The sequence below is a fragment of the Mycteria americana genome, chromosome 5 (genome assembly GCF_035582795.1).
Source record: "Mycteria americana isolate JAX WOST 10 ecotype Jacksonville Zoo and Gardens chromosome 5, USCA_MyAme_1.0, whole genome shotgun sequence".
NCBI classification, from domain to species: domain Eukaryota; kingdom Metazoa; phylum Chordata; class Aves; order Ciconiiformes; family Ciconiidae; genus Mycteria; species Mycteria americana.
The window spans coordinates 17107987-17127178 of record NC_134369.1 but is presented as its reverse complement, the minus strand read 5'-3'; the positions used below and the strand labels follow the sequence as shown (position 1 = coordinate 17127178).

General features: G+C 40.7%; 1 protein-coding gene across 10 annotated transcripts in view; it reads left to right on the top strand.

The window, feature by feature from the left end:
- The window catches only part of PTPN5 (protein tyrosine phosphatase non-receptor type 5), an 89502-nt gene that overhangs the window by 38604 nt on the left and 31706 nt on the right, over window positions 1–19192 (top strand). For 6 of the 10 annotated variants that reach the window (XM_075502296.1, XM_075502291.1, XM_075502294.1 and 3 more), the window contains 3 exons: window positions 10142–10323; window positions 11244–11363; window positions 13218–13301. In XM_075502296.1, the coding sequence (XP_075358411.1) occupies window positions 10162–10323; window positions 11244–11363; window positions 13218–13301 (366 nt within the window). In that variant the 5' untranslated portion in view covers window positions 10142–10161. Of the gene's footprint in view, window positions 1–5507; window positions 5584–10141; window positions 10324–11243; window positions 11364–13217; window positions 13302–19192 lie in introns of those variants that run through there. The other 4 variants (XM_075502301.1, XM_075502300.1, XM_075502298.1 and 1 more) reach the window with 3 other exon arrangements.

Sequence of the window (19192 nt, the reverse complement as noted above, 5' to 3'; positions counted from 1 at the left end):
TTTTAAGAGCTGTAATTTGACACCATACTTAATATTTTAATTGTTTTGAAGCAAAAACTGCTCTAGGGGCCCTAGCTGCCATGAGAAATAGCATATCCTTTAACTTGACATGTTTTGCAGGAGAAAAGGAAAAAGGACAGTGCTTAACAACACATCGTGTATTTAAGACCTGTAAGCGTTAGTAGAGCCATTAAGAATAAACCTCTTGTGTACTTGATTTAATAGTGGGAGTATGATTTATATGTGGACAAGGGCATAACTAATCTTGCATTGAAATTAAGAGCAACTCCCCCACTATTAGTAGGGACATAGCAGTTTATAACAAGTATTGGAGGACAATCAGACCCCAGCAGATGGTACAGTAGCTATCATATACTTCTCATACAGTTGCTTTATCTGACAGTCCCTTACCGCTTCTGATGGCTCCTAGTGGTTCATCTTTGCTGAACTGGGAGGCCTGTCTTTCCAGAGCAGAGCGCCAGATGATTTCGTTTTCTTCTTGCTCCCATGTAAGTGAGGCTTAGACCTGATCTAGAGTGCTGTCAGCCAAGTGTATTGTGAGCTGCTTTGTCCTTGCAACTCTGTTTCATGTGAATTGTTATGGAGTGGAGATTCAGTGAGATGATCAATGAGTTACTTTCTCTCTTACTAGATGGGCTAAGTATATTAAGCAGCCAGTAGCACTCTGTAGGACTCCAGGTCTGGGAGGAGTGCTGTCTTGAGCATCTGGTTTCTTCCAGGAAGTAAGAAGTTGATGGCAGCTCAAAGTCTCCCAGTCTCACCCTTCAGTGAAACAAAGTCTCTGGTGGCAGGCTGCATCCTTCCCTCTTCAAGGATGACTTCATAGACCAGAGTCCTGTCCTGTACTTTTGATTATTCAGAACAAAAAAACCTGTATGGAGACAGGGAACTTTGAGAAGGTTTTGAGTTTTGCTTTTTTCTTTCCCATATTTATTGTCCTCTGTAGTTACCACATTTTTTTCATGAACTATTTCTTGAGCAACACGACAATGAGCCACTCTAGGAGGTGGAGAGTGGAAGTTGATATAGAAAGACATGTTAATGTGATGTCATTAAACTCTTCTCAGACTGGGTTTTGTCTTTGCACTTCAGGCCTGTACAGCACAAGCACGTTTTCAAGCAAACAGACTTGCACCAGAAGCGTTACTGAGAAGCAAGGCTGAACGTTACCTAAGAACAGACTCTTTCTGACAGGGAAAAACAGGCTTACTTTTTGAATTGCTAATTCTGCTTAATAAAACAAAATCCTTATTTAGTTCCTAACAAGCCCCCAGTTTTTCTACTGAATACTAACAGTAGCAGTAGGTTAAGAATTAGTCTGAAAATTAATCACAGTTGTCCTGGTTTAGTTTGAAAGTCAGTTTCAGAAGCGCTTTTTCAGATCATTGATTTAATAATGTAGGAAGCTTCTGGGCATTTTCTTTTTTCATTACCTATAAACTGTACTGTCCAGAAATCCAATTGTGGAAAAAATTACTACCTTGATAATTTATTAAATGTATGTTTCTATATGTACAGCCCAACCTAAGAGCAATCTGGACCCTCTATAACCATGATAAACATGTATCCCTTCACTGATAGCAGAGTCCCTTTCCTACATAAGAATTTAATAGGTAGTAGTATATGTTGGCTCCTGTTATGCTTGGGTTTTATGGGAGGTGCAAGAAAATGCCTAAGATTTTCTCTTCATCTTCTTGAATGATGAAAGTTGGGGCTGGTGGACATTTCCTCTGCAGCAACTCAGCTGAAGATGCCCTTAGGAACTGCAATCTATCCAGATGGTATTGGCACTTATCATTGTGGCACTTCCCTGTGGCAGCCAGTCAATTACTACACAGGACCTGTTGGACTGTTGAAAAAATCACAGCAGCTTGAAAGCTCTTCTAAATCGCAGAAAAGAGGGAAAACCTCAAGGCCTGGTCTGAAGCCTTAAATTTGCAGAACATATCAGCAAGCACATAACATCAGTGACTGATTGGGAGTCAGATGAGGTTTGCAACCTGTTTGCTGGCCAGTCTCCTCTTGTAGAAGAAGAGGGGGAGGCAGTTTGTCTTGCAATCTGATATTTCTCTTCTCTCTCTAGCAGCTTGCAGGCTTGCTTTCATATGTGACCCTACAGTATCATAATAAAGGTCCTGGGTGAACATGAACGTTTTTTCTGACTTCACCTCTTTTTCTCTCCTCCCACCCATCCCAGATGAAGTGGCAGGTGGACTGAGTGGGAGCAGTGTGAAAATGAATGCAGAGAAAATGTGTGACTCAGCAGTTCAGCAGGGAGCTGCTGAGTGGAAAGGCAACTATTCTCCTCGCACGCTCTGGCATCAGGTTCCTGTTCCCTCAGAGATGAGAATACACCATTTATGGATGGAGCTGTGCAGCCCACCAGCAGGGAGAAGGGGCTGCATATTCTTTTCAGCAGAACTTATTTCAAATAGAGAGGAAAGTTTCTTCTCCAACTTTGTTAAAAATGTCGCCAGTGAAAGGGTAGAGGCATTGGACTAGAAATACATAGACCTCAGTTCGCTGCCTGGCTTGCTCACAGATTTTCTGCATGACTTTCCTCCTTGCTTTCTTTTTCTCTTGATGCGTCTTTCCATTTTGGTAATCAGAGTTTGGCTTAAGCAGCAGCCAGACTCTACCAGCTGAGCTTGAAAGGTGCAAGTCTCCAGTGCTTTTCCTGGCTAGTAGATGACACCCATTTTCCTCTCTGCACAGAACTCCACAGAAAATGTTTGCCTCTCTCAGAATGAAGGCTACTGACTTGAAGCATGCTAGCTGCCGTTCATGGACAAGCAAGTGCAAAGGAAAATTGGTATTTGTGGGTCGTCCTCTGTCACACAAGGGTAAATTAACCTTTCTCACTCAATATTAGGGAGGGGCCATTGCAGTGTCTTTCTAAGCAGTTTTGTAATGATGCAAAAAGTTGTGGTATTTTATTATCAGTTTCTGTGTTTTTTCTTTCAGAAGGGAGGACTGAAGCAGATTTTTCTCTATAGGCTAAGCAACAGCAGGTAGACACTTTGTATCAGTGGTCATACTTACTAAAAGCTCAGTTTTAAAGCTGTAGTGTGCATTGTTGTCACCAAATTTTCCGGACTTGTGTTGCGGAGTTTGATCTTTCAGATGAACTTTTTCCCTTTCAGCTGATGTAAATAACATGCAAAAAAACCCAACACCACCCCCACTCCCCCAAAAAAACCAAAAACAAAAAACCCCAACCAAACCTGCATGGAATGGTGTTCTCTTGAATATTCAGAGAGCCTGAAACAGTGTCACTTAAGAGCTCTTGAGCAGCTGCATTCCTCTTCATGGGTGTATCAACCCAGGAATCAGAGTGAATTAAATACCAGTGTGCTTGGCTACTTCCAGTGTGATCATTTTAGCAAAAACATCCAGCTTTTCCAAACAGAATCCCTGAATGTTAAAAATTTCAGTTGTTCCCCACACAGCCATGAATACCTATAGCTTGGCCCAGCTAATTCTTATGGTCCAGGGTAGAGACACTTAGTGCAAACTGAAAGCATTAGAAATCATAAGCTGAATTTCATCTCAGAATAAGTAACATGGGAGACTGACAACCAGGTTGCTGGTTATGTAGACTGAGTCTTGATGAGTTTTCCATTCCTCTGTAATGTGTCAGAGATGGTAGTTACAGTTGTTTGGACCTCTTACTTGGATTAATGGTATGTCAGGCTTATTTCTTCTTCAAGCTGTGTTACACAGAGAGGAGAATGAAGTCTGTAGTTACAGTTTGCAGTCCTACAAAGGACCACTGGATGAATCTAACTGGCTTCCAGTTAGATACCAAAGTGATTTTAGAATTGCTTTGGTGCCTTGCAGTGTTTAGTGGTAAACTTAGTGGGATATGTGGATTTGTCCGGGTTGTTGCTAGTGTTTGAATTAAGCTGTCTGGTATCTTCTGAAGTAGTTCTCTCTGTGGTTTTGCATTACAAATGCAAGATCTACCAACCACAAGTTCTTGGCAGCTAAAACTTAGGACTTTTTCTGGAGTGGAACTGGAAGTATTGAGACAATTACATTGTTGTAAATCTATTCTGTCTCCAGTCGGGTAGTAGTAGGTAGCTGTAGGGTGCATTTGGGGTTGTTTTTCTTGGTACCTCTTAATCTAGATACTTTTAGGGACAAGATGCTCTCCTCCCAATCAATGTTTTATTCAGCCATTTGGAAAAGGTAAATGTATTGAACTCTTGTAAACAGAGCAGGTTAGGGATCGAGTAGAGTAGAAGTAGTCAGTACTGTATCATGACTAGGAAGGTAAAAAAAAAAAAAATTAATAACAGAGGAGCCAGAGAGAGAGATGCATTCTTAGGATAATAGCAAGTGTTGGAAATAGCATTCCCAGCTTTCAACGTAGCTCATTAGATCTTGAGTGTAATTTTTAACATAACTTGTCAGATAAGTTAGGAGTGCAGAGAGCATCAAGAAAAAACAGACTTTCCTAGGTGGTGAATTGTACCCATCTGTAAACAGTAAAGATCCAGCTTCTGTCATTATGTTTAGCTCCTTAATATCTGAGATTGGCTGGTTATAAAGAAGTTCAGTAAAAGTTTCTGAGTTGACTCAGTGATGATTATTCTGTTTCCAGATGAGAATCACCAAAAAATGATTATTCTGTTTCATCCTTCTCATACTGCAGTGGCAAGCAAAAAGAGAATGTCTTCTCAGCCAATACCTTTCTCCCAAAGCTCCCAAAGCTTTGGGAGTCAATTGGAAAGGTATTGGAAGCCAATACCTTTCTCCCAAAGCTTTGAATAGATGAGCTGTCTTTTTACCCTCCAGCACAAGCCTCTCATTCATGTGCACTCTGAGGCAGCTCATTCAGCTTTGATGTGTCTTGCCATCATCTGGACTTGCCTGCAATCAGTGTGTCTGATAACCTGCAGATTTAACAAGGTCTTGACCAGATACGTGAAGTTCAATGCCGGGTCTATGTTCTGCATATGCAATTTAGGTGCATGTGAAAATAAGCAATTGATTTCCAGACCCATATCAGTAGTATGCATTCATCTACTGTTCTCTAATCAATAGCAGGTCTCCCTAGCAGTTAGACGGAAATCAGAGACAGTGATTTCAGTAGGCAGTTGTATTTTGATATCTGAAGATGCAGAGGCTATAGGTGGATTTAGGACTTTGGCGTGAAGTGTTGAATGGATGTGTGAAGTATTGCTGGCATGTTCATACTATGCAATGCTTCCATGCTGTGGTCCCTTCCTATAGACTAAATTCTTGCTGTGCACAGCCATTGTGAAGTTATAGACAGATTCAGAAGGATATGGATTTACGCACATGTAAAACAAATATGGGACAATGCAGCTGAGCTGCTGTGGCGTGTTGACTGCTGCAGCTTGAGAGTTGGCAGAACAGATGAGGCCTGTTTTTTCCCTCCTATCTTGTATGTCTGGCAGGTAGTTCCACAGAGCCTGGGGAATCCACCACGAATGAAGAAGAGGCCACCATTAACAAAATTTGTATTTCCCAGTGAAAAGGCAGTACCACCCAATCCCCCAGAAGCATAATTCCCACAGGCACAGTGTTATGGATGTAAGTAGAAGTCTAATAACTGTATGAGCACTATATTTTCATTGCTGGGGTGCATTGAAAATTTCTATTATAAAAATCCTTTTGGTAAGGAACAAGTCTTTTTTAATCTCAAAAATACATTGTTAAATTAAGTCTGCCAATGGAGCTGTGTCAATTCCTTGAGTGTTAGCACCCGTGCACAAGAGAGGACACAAGTTCCTTTTAAAGTGCTAACTTCATTAGGAAATACGGCCAGGATACGTGGTCCTGGGGTGGTGTGTTTTGTTCTGTTTTGTTTTTCTCTGAAGGCTCTAAGTATTAATCAGTTGAGTTACAGAGCTGCTGATGCCTCGCTCACAGCAACATTCAGTTGGATCATGGTATGTTTGTTACTGCAAGGCATTGTTGACTTACCATTACTACAGTGCCTTTTAGTGTTTCAGTTAAGTCTAGTACTCTAAGCACATGTTTTTCTGAGAGTGTATGTAGGTATTCTTGTTTCATTCTTCTGCCCTTTATGTACCCACATAAGAAGTCAGAAAAAGAAAGAGATGTGGAGGCACAAGGGTTTTAAAATGGTCATTGTCTGAGTTATGGAAGCCAGCTGTTACCTTGGGAGTGGACAAAGATGTTTCTCTGTATAGATTATTCCATAGCAAAGTGTTGTGCCTTTTTTTTTTTTTTTTGGCAGCTTGTATTGGTGGCTATGTTTAAGGAAAGAATACAAGATAAATGGATCACTCGTTTGATCCAGAAAGTTCCTTTCCCTGAACAGCAAGAATGAGGTTAAGTTTATGGTGCTGTTCTGAAATTTCAAGTTGATTTAACAAGCCATATGGCTGCTACAGATGTCAGAGACCTTTTAATTCTTCTGCCAAAGGGATTTTTCTAGCAAGCATAGCCCTGCATCAAAGCAGAAGTACTTGTGGAACTTGAATCCCAATCTCCATGATGCAGAAATTCAGGAGGATATCACATGGATGTTAGATTTCACTGTCAGTCAAACCACTACCAGAGGAGAGGCTTAATTTACTCCTCCTCGATGTAGTCATCATTGTCAGCTGTCTCAAAACCTTTGCACTGACATTGACATAAGAAAACTTCACCGAGGTCTCACTCATTTATTACCTAATCTGTGCACTGAAAGAAACTAGGGCCCATTAGGGCAAATAGTACAGGAATATAGGATTGCAAGATGAAGTGTGAATGGTAATTGAAGTATTGTTTAAAGCTGACATAGTTAAATCAATATAGAACCCTAGGTGGGCATCGTTATGTTTGTTAAAATCTAATCTTCTGTGATTTGGAGTAGCAAATTTTTGAGTGGACTTTTAATTAATCCAGGGCACTTTCTTTGTATACCCAAGACATGTATAAATGTACAGATTAAGATTCATGAATTCAGACGGTTCTCCATTATTTTAGTTCTTGACCTGGTGCTCCATTGTCTTTTACTGTATTAATGAAAATACCTGTTGATAACAGCTGAACTGTATCAATTCAGCAGAGCTGGAATCCTAGGTCCATAGACCAGATCTCTACCTTATGCAGTGAAAATAATTGAAAGTAGAAGTGGTCTATTGTCTTTCATAGAGGGCAGTCATAAGAAGGAGAATGTGACTCCTACAATTGTACAGCTGTTGCTAGACAACACTGGAATACCAGGAACTGGGCTCCTGGGCTGTGGAGAGGCATAGATCCCCATGGTTACAGACACAGAGCAGTCCCCTAACTTTGACGTTTTTGTTCCAGAAGGCATGTGGTTAAGTGGCCTTCACATTGTCGCATTAGAGTCAGGATTCTGTTTCCAATGTAGACAGAAGTGACCTTGTAAAATCTCAGGCTGTTACAGATATGAAACAAAGAAATTCTGTTTACCTGCTGCATAAGGCAGGTGAATGAGCTTTTGGTCATTTAAAACAAAGGTCTTCTGAAATATGAAATACTGTAACTTAGAGTTGAAAACTGAGCTTGAAATCTGCATTCCCTGGCTCCTTGTGCTAGTTGTCTTCCCAAAGATGTTTTAGTTCTGCTCTGTGTGCATTTTATCTTGAGCTTTGGGGAGTTGTATCCAAGAAAGGAAGTCAGGATTTGGAAAAACAGTAAATAGGTTCATTAGCCATTCTTAGGGATAGCAGTGCATTATTTAATGCAGATAAAGGAAACGTAGGACTTAAAACATGCTTAGTGAAAACAGACAGTTGGAGACTTTAGGAGCAACCCATAATAAACTATATGTGTAAATAGATATTTTTGAAGATTTATATCTCAGACACAGGTGCATGTCTTTTTGCATGGATGGCAAAAATAATTTCTGACATCAAGATTCTGTTCCTGCTAAATTTCAAATTCCTGTTCCAAAACACAGAGCATAAACATCCCACAAAAATAGCAGAAAAAAATTGGCAAATATTAACAAGGATTTTCCCCTCAGTTCTTGTCCAAATCCAGTGAGACATGAAGCAGTTTGGAAGCTTGAAAATTTTCAACTTTAACTGTTAAGTTTTAGCACATTATAGAAAATGAAAACGAAGGTCAGCATTGAAAGTATTTAGACAGCCTTAACTGTGGCTGCTTAATGTGGCCGCTGTGTTGTCCTCCTGGAGAACTTTGAGTCCAGCTCTATGTAGCATGATATCAGAAGTCAGGTGTTAAGCGTATGGTCAGTGACCCTGGACACCAAGGACTGCGCCTGGGTTCCCTGTGTTTCTTGAGGGGGTTTGTCATGGACTGTAGATTACTGCCTGGAGCCTGGAGGACAGAGGGGTAGAGCTCCTGGGATCTCTTGAGCTATATTCCAGAAACTGAAACTAACTGCTTTTCTTTGAAAAGTGCTATTTTCAAGCGGTTGTCTTCTAGCAGTAAAGACATATAGATGAAAGTGAAGGAAGTTTTACCACTGTGAGAAATCCAGGCTGGGATTGTTGACACTACTGATTTTGCCTTTTTAGTTCCATATTTTTCCATGTTTTATTGACCTGTATTTAGTATGAAATTTTCATAGTATTTATACAAATTACTGTACTGAGTCCTTCCTGGCAAATAGCCAGTTAATTTCAGCATATACCTATGGTATGACATACATAGGTATGTCTGTCTAGATGCACGTTCTCTATGCTGAGAAATACCTGTGTAAAGACAATGAAAATAGCTACATATAACCAGTTATACCCAGCATACCCTGCTGAGGCCACTACCCATCATAAACTGACTGGAGGTATTTGGAAATGAGAAACCAGTAACTTGAGCTCCTGGGGAAGTACCTGGTAGTACCTTGCAGGTGCTCCTTTTTGTGTCTCTGGGTCTCCCCAGTCATGACACAATGATGACTCTCTTGTTGCTGGGCAGCTATGAGAATGGAGAACCTTGCAGAGGAAGCCATCAGCATTTCCCAAACACCTTGTTCTCTTGTGCAGGGATGGATGTTCTAAGATCCGTTTCAGTGAGGGGAGGGAGAACAATCACAGAGTGGGAATAAGCATCTCATGTTCCTGTCCACCTTCACATTTTTGTATTTTAGAAATCAGAATGGGATATTTTCATGAATCCTTACTGTACGAACGGCCAGACCCTCAGCTGATACATGGGTCCTATGTTTCATTTGCTTAATTAGAGCTGTGGCTAGTTTATGGATGCTTATGTGACTTAGAGTTACTATTGTGAGACATTGAGAGAAATGTTGGTTGAGAGGAACATTTTGTAGAAACCTGACCTCAAAAAAAACACAGAATGGGCAACAATGTGGCCTTTCCCTGGGGCACAGGTGGCTGGTTTAGGCTTAAGGCTATAGTGTTGTACGTAGGGCAGCCTTGGGGCTTTTCTCATGTGGAAAGATGTAAATCAGTAGTACTTACATCAAATGGGTCTGATCTTTCACTCCTTTTAGCTTGTAAATTATTTTATATCTACACAGACTGTGTTCAAAATACTGTTACTGAGGGACTAGCCACTCCAGTGCATATTTCCACTGAATGGAATAGCATTACAACATTATTAAATAGCTCTTGAGTATGAATTCATCCAAGAAGTAGGTTATTAGAATAAAGTCTATTTTATTAGTGCCTTAGGACACTCAGCCAAAATCCAGACCCCTTGAGCACTATTCAGACACATAACGTGAAACGGTCTCTACCTCAGAAATTTATAATCAAATTAGACAAAGCAGACAAATAAGGGGAAATAGAAAAATTGAGGTGGGGAGGGACAAAATGGGTTCTCTGCCACCCTGTAGCCGGGAAGCGTGGAGCTAGGAAATAGCACAGATGGTTCCTTTTAAAAAGTAAAAATGAAAAGGTGCAGCGATGTAAATGAGAATTTATTAACAACAAAGCCCAGAATCTGCACCTCCAGAAAGAAAGGGAAAATAATTTATCCACCCACACTCACTTTTTTTCTGACGAAGGCAGGTGAATACAGCTGCACTAATAGAGTGTGACGCTCGCAATCCTGAGCTGCACTTACTGATGCAGAACTGAGAGGTAACCATCGTCTCTAGGAAAACAATAGCCTTTGCAGGCTCTGCAGCGGCTGCAAGGGTTACATACTATTCATTCCCTGCACATGTCATTTTCATGTGAAGGTCTTTCCAATCCAGCTGTTATGGAGTCAATGCATGAAGCTGAAGGACAGCAAGGACAGCTGAACAGGAAGGAGCAGTCCCTGAAAACCTCCCAGAAAACAGCACTGCTTGGTTGGGCTGCCTGGTGGAATGGATTAATGCCTGGAGACAGCATGTATCTGTTTGTCCTCTCACAGATACTGGTAAGGCAGCTTGTCACCGCTTTGAAATGCTGGAACCCTTCTTTTAAGCTTTGTTGGCTTGGGAGGTTTCCTCCTCATTCATTGTAGATGTAGCAATGGACATAGCTGCAGTCCGCTCATTTCTGCAGCCACCTCTCACCGCCTTGCTTTGCAAACAGCCCCTGCTTTTTGATGTCCCAGGCTCCCATCCCATTCCCTGCCCCTCTGCAAATGCCTCCTTTGCCAAATGACCCATCTCCCAACAAATCCATCTTCTGTAGCTGATACTTACAGGGGTAGATAATCATCTTGTTAAAAAGTGGATTGGGAGGTGTATCCTTTAAAGTTGCAGTGTGCCCTTCATGGTTGGGGATGAGGGTATACCTCTCTGTGAGGGTGTTAAATATAGCATCATTGCTTTTGTAGTTATATGTTAACTGTGGTGTGCGCAGTGGTTCAAATGAAATGTTTCAACGTGTGTGTGTGTATCTATTCATAGGGATACCTGTGTGAACATGGCTATTTGTGAGAGCTTTGTATAGTATGAGATAGGCCTTAATAGTCTTTTAATAACATTCAAAGTTAATTGAATTACTAGTTTTGATCTAAAAGTAAGAATGCTGAAAGTTCAGAAGTCAGAGGAATCTGTTGATCTTTCGATGTGCAGGCTACCATGGGCAGTCCTTTTGCTTGTGTAGATCAGAGTAAGCTTGCTTAACGTAGTGATACTCATCCAGTTAACAGTAGCTGAGCATTTTAGCATTCAGTCTTTTTATTCTTTTCAAGCTACAGTCTAGAAAATACCTGACTTCTTAAAGCAAAAATGATGATCAACATGAAATCAATGAGAACTAAATTAGTTAATTATGCAGTCTTGAAATGAAAATGAATGTTTGTATAATGAGAGATGCTCATTATGTATTTTCTGATTGATTACACAGCTTCTCTGCATGATGCTCTGGTACAGCACTTACGGGACCATCCCAGCAGCTCAGAATGCCTTTGACCTGCTGTCTTACTTGCTTACTCCATTTAAACAGTTTTTGTCAGATCAAGGGGAGGTAAGTTCCTGTACTCCTCTCTGATTGTATAGTTGATGTCAGTAGCCTTGGGTGGTGCTTTTAGTATCTCTTCTGATTAAAAGTATAATACACATGTACTTCATATAATACAGTGACTGCTGCATTTGTGTGTGCCCTGAAATGGTGAAAAGAGTTTTCTGAAAAAGAATCCATATTTTATCTTCAAGATACAGGGCTGAATTTTTGGCTGTGACATTAGATCAGCGCAGCAGATTTTTCATAATGGGCAAATGATTACAAATGAAACAAAGCAATAATAAATCGGCCTACTAAGGTTTAGTCCACAGTAAAGGGAAAGCTGGAACTTAATTTATTAGGATGGATAGAAGCTTAAATTCTGCAAGAATGGATCAACCCACACAAAGGGTGCAAATCACAAGATACTCAGTCACAAAATTCTATTTTTGTTGAGTATTTAGAGCATATCTATGTGCAGTAAAAGTATTTCAGGTGTACTAGTTGTACAGATTCAATTATATCTACAAAGTTATCCCAGTAAAATTGCTTAGCTTCTCACCATGACATAATGACAAATATACCAGTATGATTCATCTGATAAATTACTGGGGTAGTTATACCCAGTGCAGATTTCTCTAGTGTGGACAGAACCTTAATTAATTGGAGAGCAGCTGCTTTCATAAATCAGGCAAAATATATTTGCTATCAGAAAGTTTAGATTCATTATACATAATCTTTGTAGCAGAGGCTATGCAGTACAAATAGGAAATCTGACTCAGTGCCTCTTGTGGCTGAAGTACAGTGGAGGCTGTTTTCTGTGTTCACTTAATGTTTATGTGCTGCATGTCACCTGCTCTTTTGTTTATTTGAAAGCAGCACTTTCTCTTTGCCCTTTCTTAGTTGGATGTTATGCACAATCAGAGCTCTAATAGAGCATTGCCCGTATCTTATTTGCAGTGGGTCAATCATTAACAAATTGTTCCTTATAGAAAATCCCTGATTTATAGGATTTTGACTTAAAATAAGTGTTCAGTGTGGAGGAAACTGATTCCTAGAATGCACCACAAGAACACCCCAAGTATGACTCTCTGCAGATGTTCATGCATATCTTTGAGGACTGTTTATTATAGCACTATTTACAGTGCAAATTTAGACTTGAAAACAGTAAAGGCAAAGAAATCTGGCTTTACAATAAGCAAATGAAAGCTCTTAACTCTGAATTTCTCTTTAGCTGTTACTAGTGGGTCAGAAACAGAGTAAAATTCCTTGCCCACTGAAGCCCATTAGAATTGTATTTTGCACCTGCTACTGAGAATAGGCTGAACTCTAAACTACTTAAATACAACTAAGACATCAGAGTGAATTTCATTGCCAGTGCTGTGAATGAACCTGATGGTATTTCACAGAATGTGTATAAAATGCAGAAAAGTCCTCTGTGGCTGGGTTTTACGGAAGGACCCACAAACATGGGAACAGGACTAAACTTTCTTCAAAGCCCTTTGCCATAGTATAAAATTACACTGACTCTGGCAATGAAACATGGGTCCCGGCTGCAAAATTGAATTGTGGATCCAGATCTCAATTTTGGCAATTCATGAGGGTAGAAAGCAGGTTTCCTGTTTGCCTTCACAGTGAAATCCAGTTTTTAAACCTTCTGAGATGCTGGGACTTAGAGATGGTTTCAATTTCAGTCTTCTCCAAAGCCTGGCATTTTTCTGTTGGTGATGGTGGCTTTTCCATGGACAAGAGTATGGTATGACTAAATCTACATGGGAATCCAAGAATGAATACACAGTTTGCCAAGAACATGCATGCAGACAGTATAGGGTGCCCCTAAATACTTTATGAATCATTGTCAATTCTGTTGTTTCACAGGACCTGACTAGAATCGGGAGCATTGTGGTATCATACATCCTGCTGTCTTTAGCTTCTCTAGGACTGTTATTTGTAGGATCTCTGGTAAGTTATGATACTGTGCAAACTATATTCATGCCCTTTTTCAGTGAGGTTTTACAAGATACCTAATTTACCCAAAGCTGTTGATGTTATGCCCAAGTTGATTGTAAAGCAACATCTTTGGGGCTATTTCTATGTAATTATCTGCTTGCTTTACATAGAGGAATGATGACTACACTTATCCTTACTCAATTTCTTGGTGAATTGGGGATTACTCTGATGGGTTTTGTTCTTTCCATCCACAGATGGGCAAACTATTTTCACTTAAATAGAAGGGATGTGGTCCAGTAAAGGGACCATCTAATATTGCTGCCTTATGAATTACCTGCAGAACATCTATTGACTTAAGTGGCAGAAACAGCTGTTCCAGAATAGCAGTGTACTTGTGAATGTGATGCCCTTGTAGATGTAGGCCAAGGCTCCAGCTGCAGAACAAGATTAGTGGCGTGACTACAATTAATCTATCTAGCTCTCAGCTGTTTGGAAGCAGGAGGAGTGTATTGTGTTTCTCCATTGATTGTGTAACTGGCACAAAGGTGTGTGCTAGGCAGGAAAGCTAGGGAGAATTCTTTCTTTCTAGGGAGCTCTAATTGAACATGGCTCTTCATACCCTTGTATACTGTTCTGTTAGAGTGGGAATGCAGTTACTGAAAATGCAGTTGCACAGTACAGCAGTGCACCTTCAGGAAGCTCAGGAAGCTGAAGCTGTATGATGTACATGTCATTTGAGTGATGCACAGTATAATGAAGTACATCATAGAATCATGGGACTGTTGGTGGGAAGGAAGCTCTGGAGGTTGCTAGTCTAACACCCTGCTTGAAGCAGGGCTGTTGGCAATGCTCGGTAAGGTCAGCCATGCATTTTTCTACACAGGTTTTGAAAACCTCCAGGGAAGGAGTTGTATCATCTCTCTGGGTACCTGTGCCACAACTGCATGATGCTCTTGGGGAAGAATTTTTTCCTAATGTCTGATCTGAATTTCCCAAAGCTGAATGTCTCAGCTGAATTTCTGCAGCTTGTGGCCATTGTCCCTTGTGGTATCAGCTGCCACTACCAAGAAGAGTCTGGATGCATCATCTCTGGAGCTGCACTTCAAGTAGTTGCAGGCTGCTGTTAGATCACCCCAGCCTCCTCTTTGCCAGGCTGAACAAGCCCAGTTCAGTCCACCTTTATCAAAAGTCATGTGCTCCAGACCCCCTGACCTCCTTTGTAGCCCTCCACTGGGCCCACTCCAGTGTGTCCTTATCTGTCTTAAACTGGAGGGCCTAAAATTGGACACAGTATTCAAGGTGCTGCTGCATCAGTGCCAAGGAGACAGGAATAATACCTCTGATTTGCTGGCCACACTCCCTGGTAGGAAGTTTGTCATATTACATACCATGGTTAAGTTCACTCAGAGGCAGCACAGTGGCAAAATCTTCTGTTTAATGTGTCAGGTGAATGTGCTTTTTAAAACCATTCACAAGGCAAAGTGATTAGTGTTAATGGCTCCATTATTGTGGTCATTGATGTAGGCCAGGAAGCTAGGCAGGCTTCTGCGATTTTCTGCTTTTTTAATGCTGCTGTTCCTTATCCAGATTAATTTTGTCCTATAAATAAACTTCTGGTGATTTTTTTTTTTAATTGCAAATATTAAAGAACAAAAATGAGACATCTGAGAATTGTGATGAACTGTGTGAATTCTAGGTAATTTCATAGCAAAACATTCTGAGCTGGAAACCAAAATAGCAGAGGTGTGATTTCTCTGCATATCCAACCTAGTTGTTGCTGGATAGAAACATTTTATTGCTGACCCATTCTTAGTACAGCAAGTAACTTTAAATGAAAGCTCTCTGTGACCAAAAATTCTGATCTCAGATTGAACTGCTTTGCATATGTAGTAACTCCTTGCAAGTGAACACTTACACCAGCATAGATGAGAGCAGACTTGGCCCATTTTTAAGTGTTGGTTAAAACTTTTGTACAGAAAACAGTTTTATAACAGTTTCCACGCAGTCAAGCTTGCTCTGTTTTGTATTCCTGTGGTCTGTGCTAGCGGTCTCCTAGCTAGAGTGGAGGCACGAATGTCTCTGTGTGACAGCCTGTTCTCTGGACAAGTTGCAGAGAACCAGAACATAAAAATGTCCTGTGAGGTCAGACCAATGGTCCGTCTTGCTCAGTATGTTCTCTCTAACAGTGGCATTAGGAAGGGAGGCTGTTTAGAGAGGGCATATGGGCTTTGTCCCTTCCTACCTGTTGTGGTTTAACCCCAGTTGGCAACCAAGCACCACACAGCTGCTTGTTCACCCTACCCCCAGGTGGGAAGGGGGAGAGAATCAGAAGGGTAAAAGTACAGAAAACTCGTGGGTTGAGATAAGAAGAGTTTAATGATTGAAATAAAATAATAAATTGTAATGAAAAGGAAAACAACAAAAAAGAGAGAGAAACAAAACCCAGGAAAAATAGGTGATGCAGCCACTCACCACCTACCAACTGATGCCCAGCTAGTCCCCAAGCAGCAATCACTGCCCCCCGGCCAACTCCCCCTCACTGAGCATGACATCATATGGTATGGAATATCCCTTTGGCCAGTTTGGGTCAGCTGTCCTGGCTATGCTCCCTCCCAGCTTCTTGTGCACCTCCTCGCTGGCAGAGCATGGGAAGCTGAAAAGTCCTCGACTTGTTGCTAAGCAGTGCTTATACTGACTAAAACATCAGTGTGTTATCACATTACTCTCATGCTAAATCCAAAACAGAGCACTATACCAGCTACTGTATTAACTCTATCCCAGCTGAAACCAGGCCACTACCTGCCTGTTACCTTACACTCTGCCACAGTCATAAAATCATAGAAAGGTTTGGGTTGGAAGGGACCTTTAAAGGTCATCTAGTCCAACCCCCCTGCAGTGAGCCTGGACATCTTCAACTACAGCAGGTTGCTCACAGCCCTGTCCAACCTGATCTTGAATGTTTCCAGGGTTGCGGCATCTACCATCTCTCTGGGCAATGTGGTCCGGTGTTTCACCACCCTCATTGTAAAACTTTTCGTCCTTATATTTAGTCTGAATCTACCGTCTTTCAGTTTAAAGCCATTACCCCTTGTCCTATCACAACAGGCCCTACTAAAAAATCTGTCTCCATCTTTCTTAAAAGCCCCCTTTAAATATTGAAAGGCTGCAACAAGGTCTCCCTGGAGCCTTCTCTTCTCCAGGCTCAACAACCCCAACTCTCTCAGCCTGTCCTCATAGGAGAGGTGTTCCATACCTCTGATCATTTTTGCGGCCCTCCTCTGGACCTGCTCCAACAGCTCCATGCCTTTCCTGTACTGAGGACACCAGAGCTGGAGGCAGTACTCCAGGTGGGGTCTCACCAGAGTGGGGTAGAGGGGCAGAATCACCTCCCTCAACCTGCTGGCCATGCTTCTTTTGATGCAGCCCAGGTCATGCTGCTTTGCAATTTGAAAACATCTGCTTCTATCAGTATTTAAGGAATAAGGTGTACATCAGCAGAACATTGAAAATAATGTAGTGATTAAGCAGGATTTCTAGAATCCCAGCCTGGTGGACACCAGGTAGTTGCACGAAGACAGTTTTCTTTATTTTCCCTCTTTCTCAGCTAAGTGATACCTCTTTTTTTTTTTCTTTCTTTCTTTCTTTCTTTCTTTTTTTTTTTCATGGGTTTTAAGTGATGTGCTGCCTAGAAGGGACCTTGAAGGGGTCTTTTACATTAAGGAGTGCCTTTGTGATGAAATCTTTCTTTCCTAAATGTACCTTTCTGTCTTTATAGATGGACCTGATAGATCAGTCCCACACTAATGTATATACTAGATGGCATACCAGTGAAAAGCAGCTTATGCATTTTTTTTTTTTTTTATTCAGCAACTGTGGTAACTTTACAGTAATGCTTTAGTAGTTCCCTGGGGAAGGGAGAAAATGTGCCTTTTTATACAGGTACTTTGTTGGTTTAACATAGAGCAATAACTGTTGGGCCACCTAACGAAGCTGAGAAATGGTGGTCAAGTGGATTCTCAGAAGTTATATAAAGAGAAGAGAGCCCCTGTCTGTTCTGTGTGCTTGCTAAAGTCCAGCTCATTCCTGTATGGGGGGAATTTGTGACTCTAATACATGTAGAGCAAATTTTTCAGGAGAGCAGACCTCAGCTAAGGTTTGAGGCAGTTTTCTGAGAATACCCAGGTACCAGAATGTTTTGGGAGGTTAGCAATCACAGTGAAAATAAAAGACTGGATTGAGTGCTTGAGGCTTGTATTAGTGATGCGGTCTGTTTTCTGCCTCATATAATGGTGTTTTAAGACCTGGGCAGCTGCAGAGAACCAGCATAGGGCTGTCTAGTCCTCGTGAACAGGTTTTCAGAGCTGACTATTTTTCCATTATTTAGTTTAACCCCATCACTTTTAAGTATAACTTAATTTCTTCCAGTGTCTCGGGCAGCTCCTTATTTACCACACACTTCTTTCAATCTAGAGAAAAGCTGCTTTGTTTATAGGGTGAACTTTTTCTTCCTTTGGATTTACAGTATGTTAAATCACCAGTAAAATCAATCCTCTGTCACCATACCAGCTCTAGAATGTGTAATACATAATTGGTACCTAGACCTTCAACTTGGCTCTCAGCACAAGTGTCAATTTTAGTAACAACAGCACTCTCCAGCAGTACAAAGTCGTTGAGCAGATACTTCACACTGTGAACTGCTCAGCTATTACAGTCTTGCAGTATGTGAAAGAACCATGGCTAGTACTGTGGGACTACCAAGCTCCAGAAGTCGTCTTGGGGAAAGAAAATGGAAACAGATCTTCAGGCTTCTTGCTTGTCATCCAACAGGCCAAGCATGTAGGACAGACTCAGTTCAGATTTGGCCCCAAATTTGTGTAAAATAAAAGTCTAGTAATCATGTTCCTATGTTTGCTTTTGTAATTACTGTGTACTCTGATTAACTGAAACAAAGAAACATTTTGTGTGAAGTAACTGTCAAATGAATACTGCTGTTTTGCGAGAGTCTAACATTCTCTAAAGCTGACTATGGACAGAAGTTAAAACTTGCTTCACTTCCTTTCATTCTTTCTCAGAGAAATGAGAGTACATGAAGACACACAGGCACAAGAAAATAGTTGTTTAAAATCCTGCACAAGCTAATGTGCTTTAGTAGCCTAGGAAGAGAAATTTGACCTTTTTTAATGGCACGTTTTCTAAATTCAACTGCCCATTTAAAAGCCATATAAGAAAAGGACGGAAGAGGCTTTACTTTGGAAAATACGACCTGTTCTTCTTAGTCTCAGAAGGATGCATGGCAGTACAATATAGTTTGTATAACATTTAGCCTGAGTGATACTGCTCCTAGTTCAATGCTAGAGGGATAAAGTTGGCCTAAGATTCTAGATCCTGGAATTCAGAGGTGGACTTGAAATTTTTAACTGAGGCCTGGATGTAGGATTAAACAGTCTACTGATACAGTCTCCAAATCATCTAGTCTGCCACAGCATCCATGCAAACCAATACGATACAGTATATTTTTAGATTCATACCATTTCAAACCCTTCATTAGTTTATAATATAAACTTTAATATTACATTTATGTCCTAGAACTTCACAAGATTTATTATTTAATGTCTATACCTTGTTTAAATCAGATAATTAGATTACAAAACATGCTTTGCCACTGGCCAGAAACAAATGGCATTCTGAGCCTCAAAACCAGGTGCATCAAAATCAAGGCCTCTTTAAAAAATGATTGATTTATATATGAATTTGGGGTACAGTGCCAGATTATCAAAGATGTGCAGTTCAGGAAAATTATGTTTACTTTTCTTAACCCACCTATATCTACATTTTAGATGGAAAACCATTAAGTCAGGAGAGGTATGATTTGTAGAATAGTATAGTAGATTTTTATTTTGTAA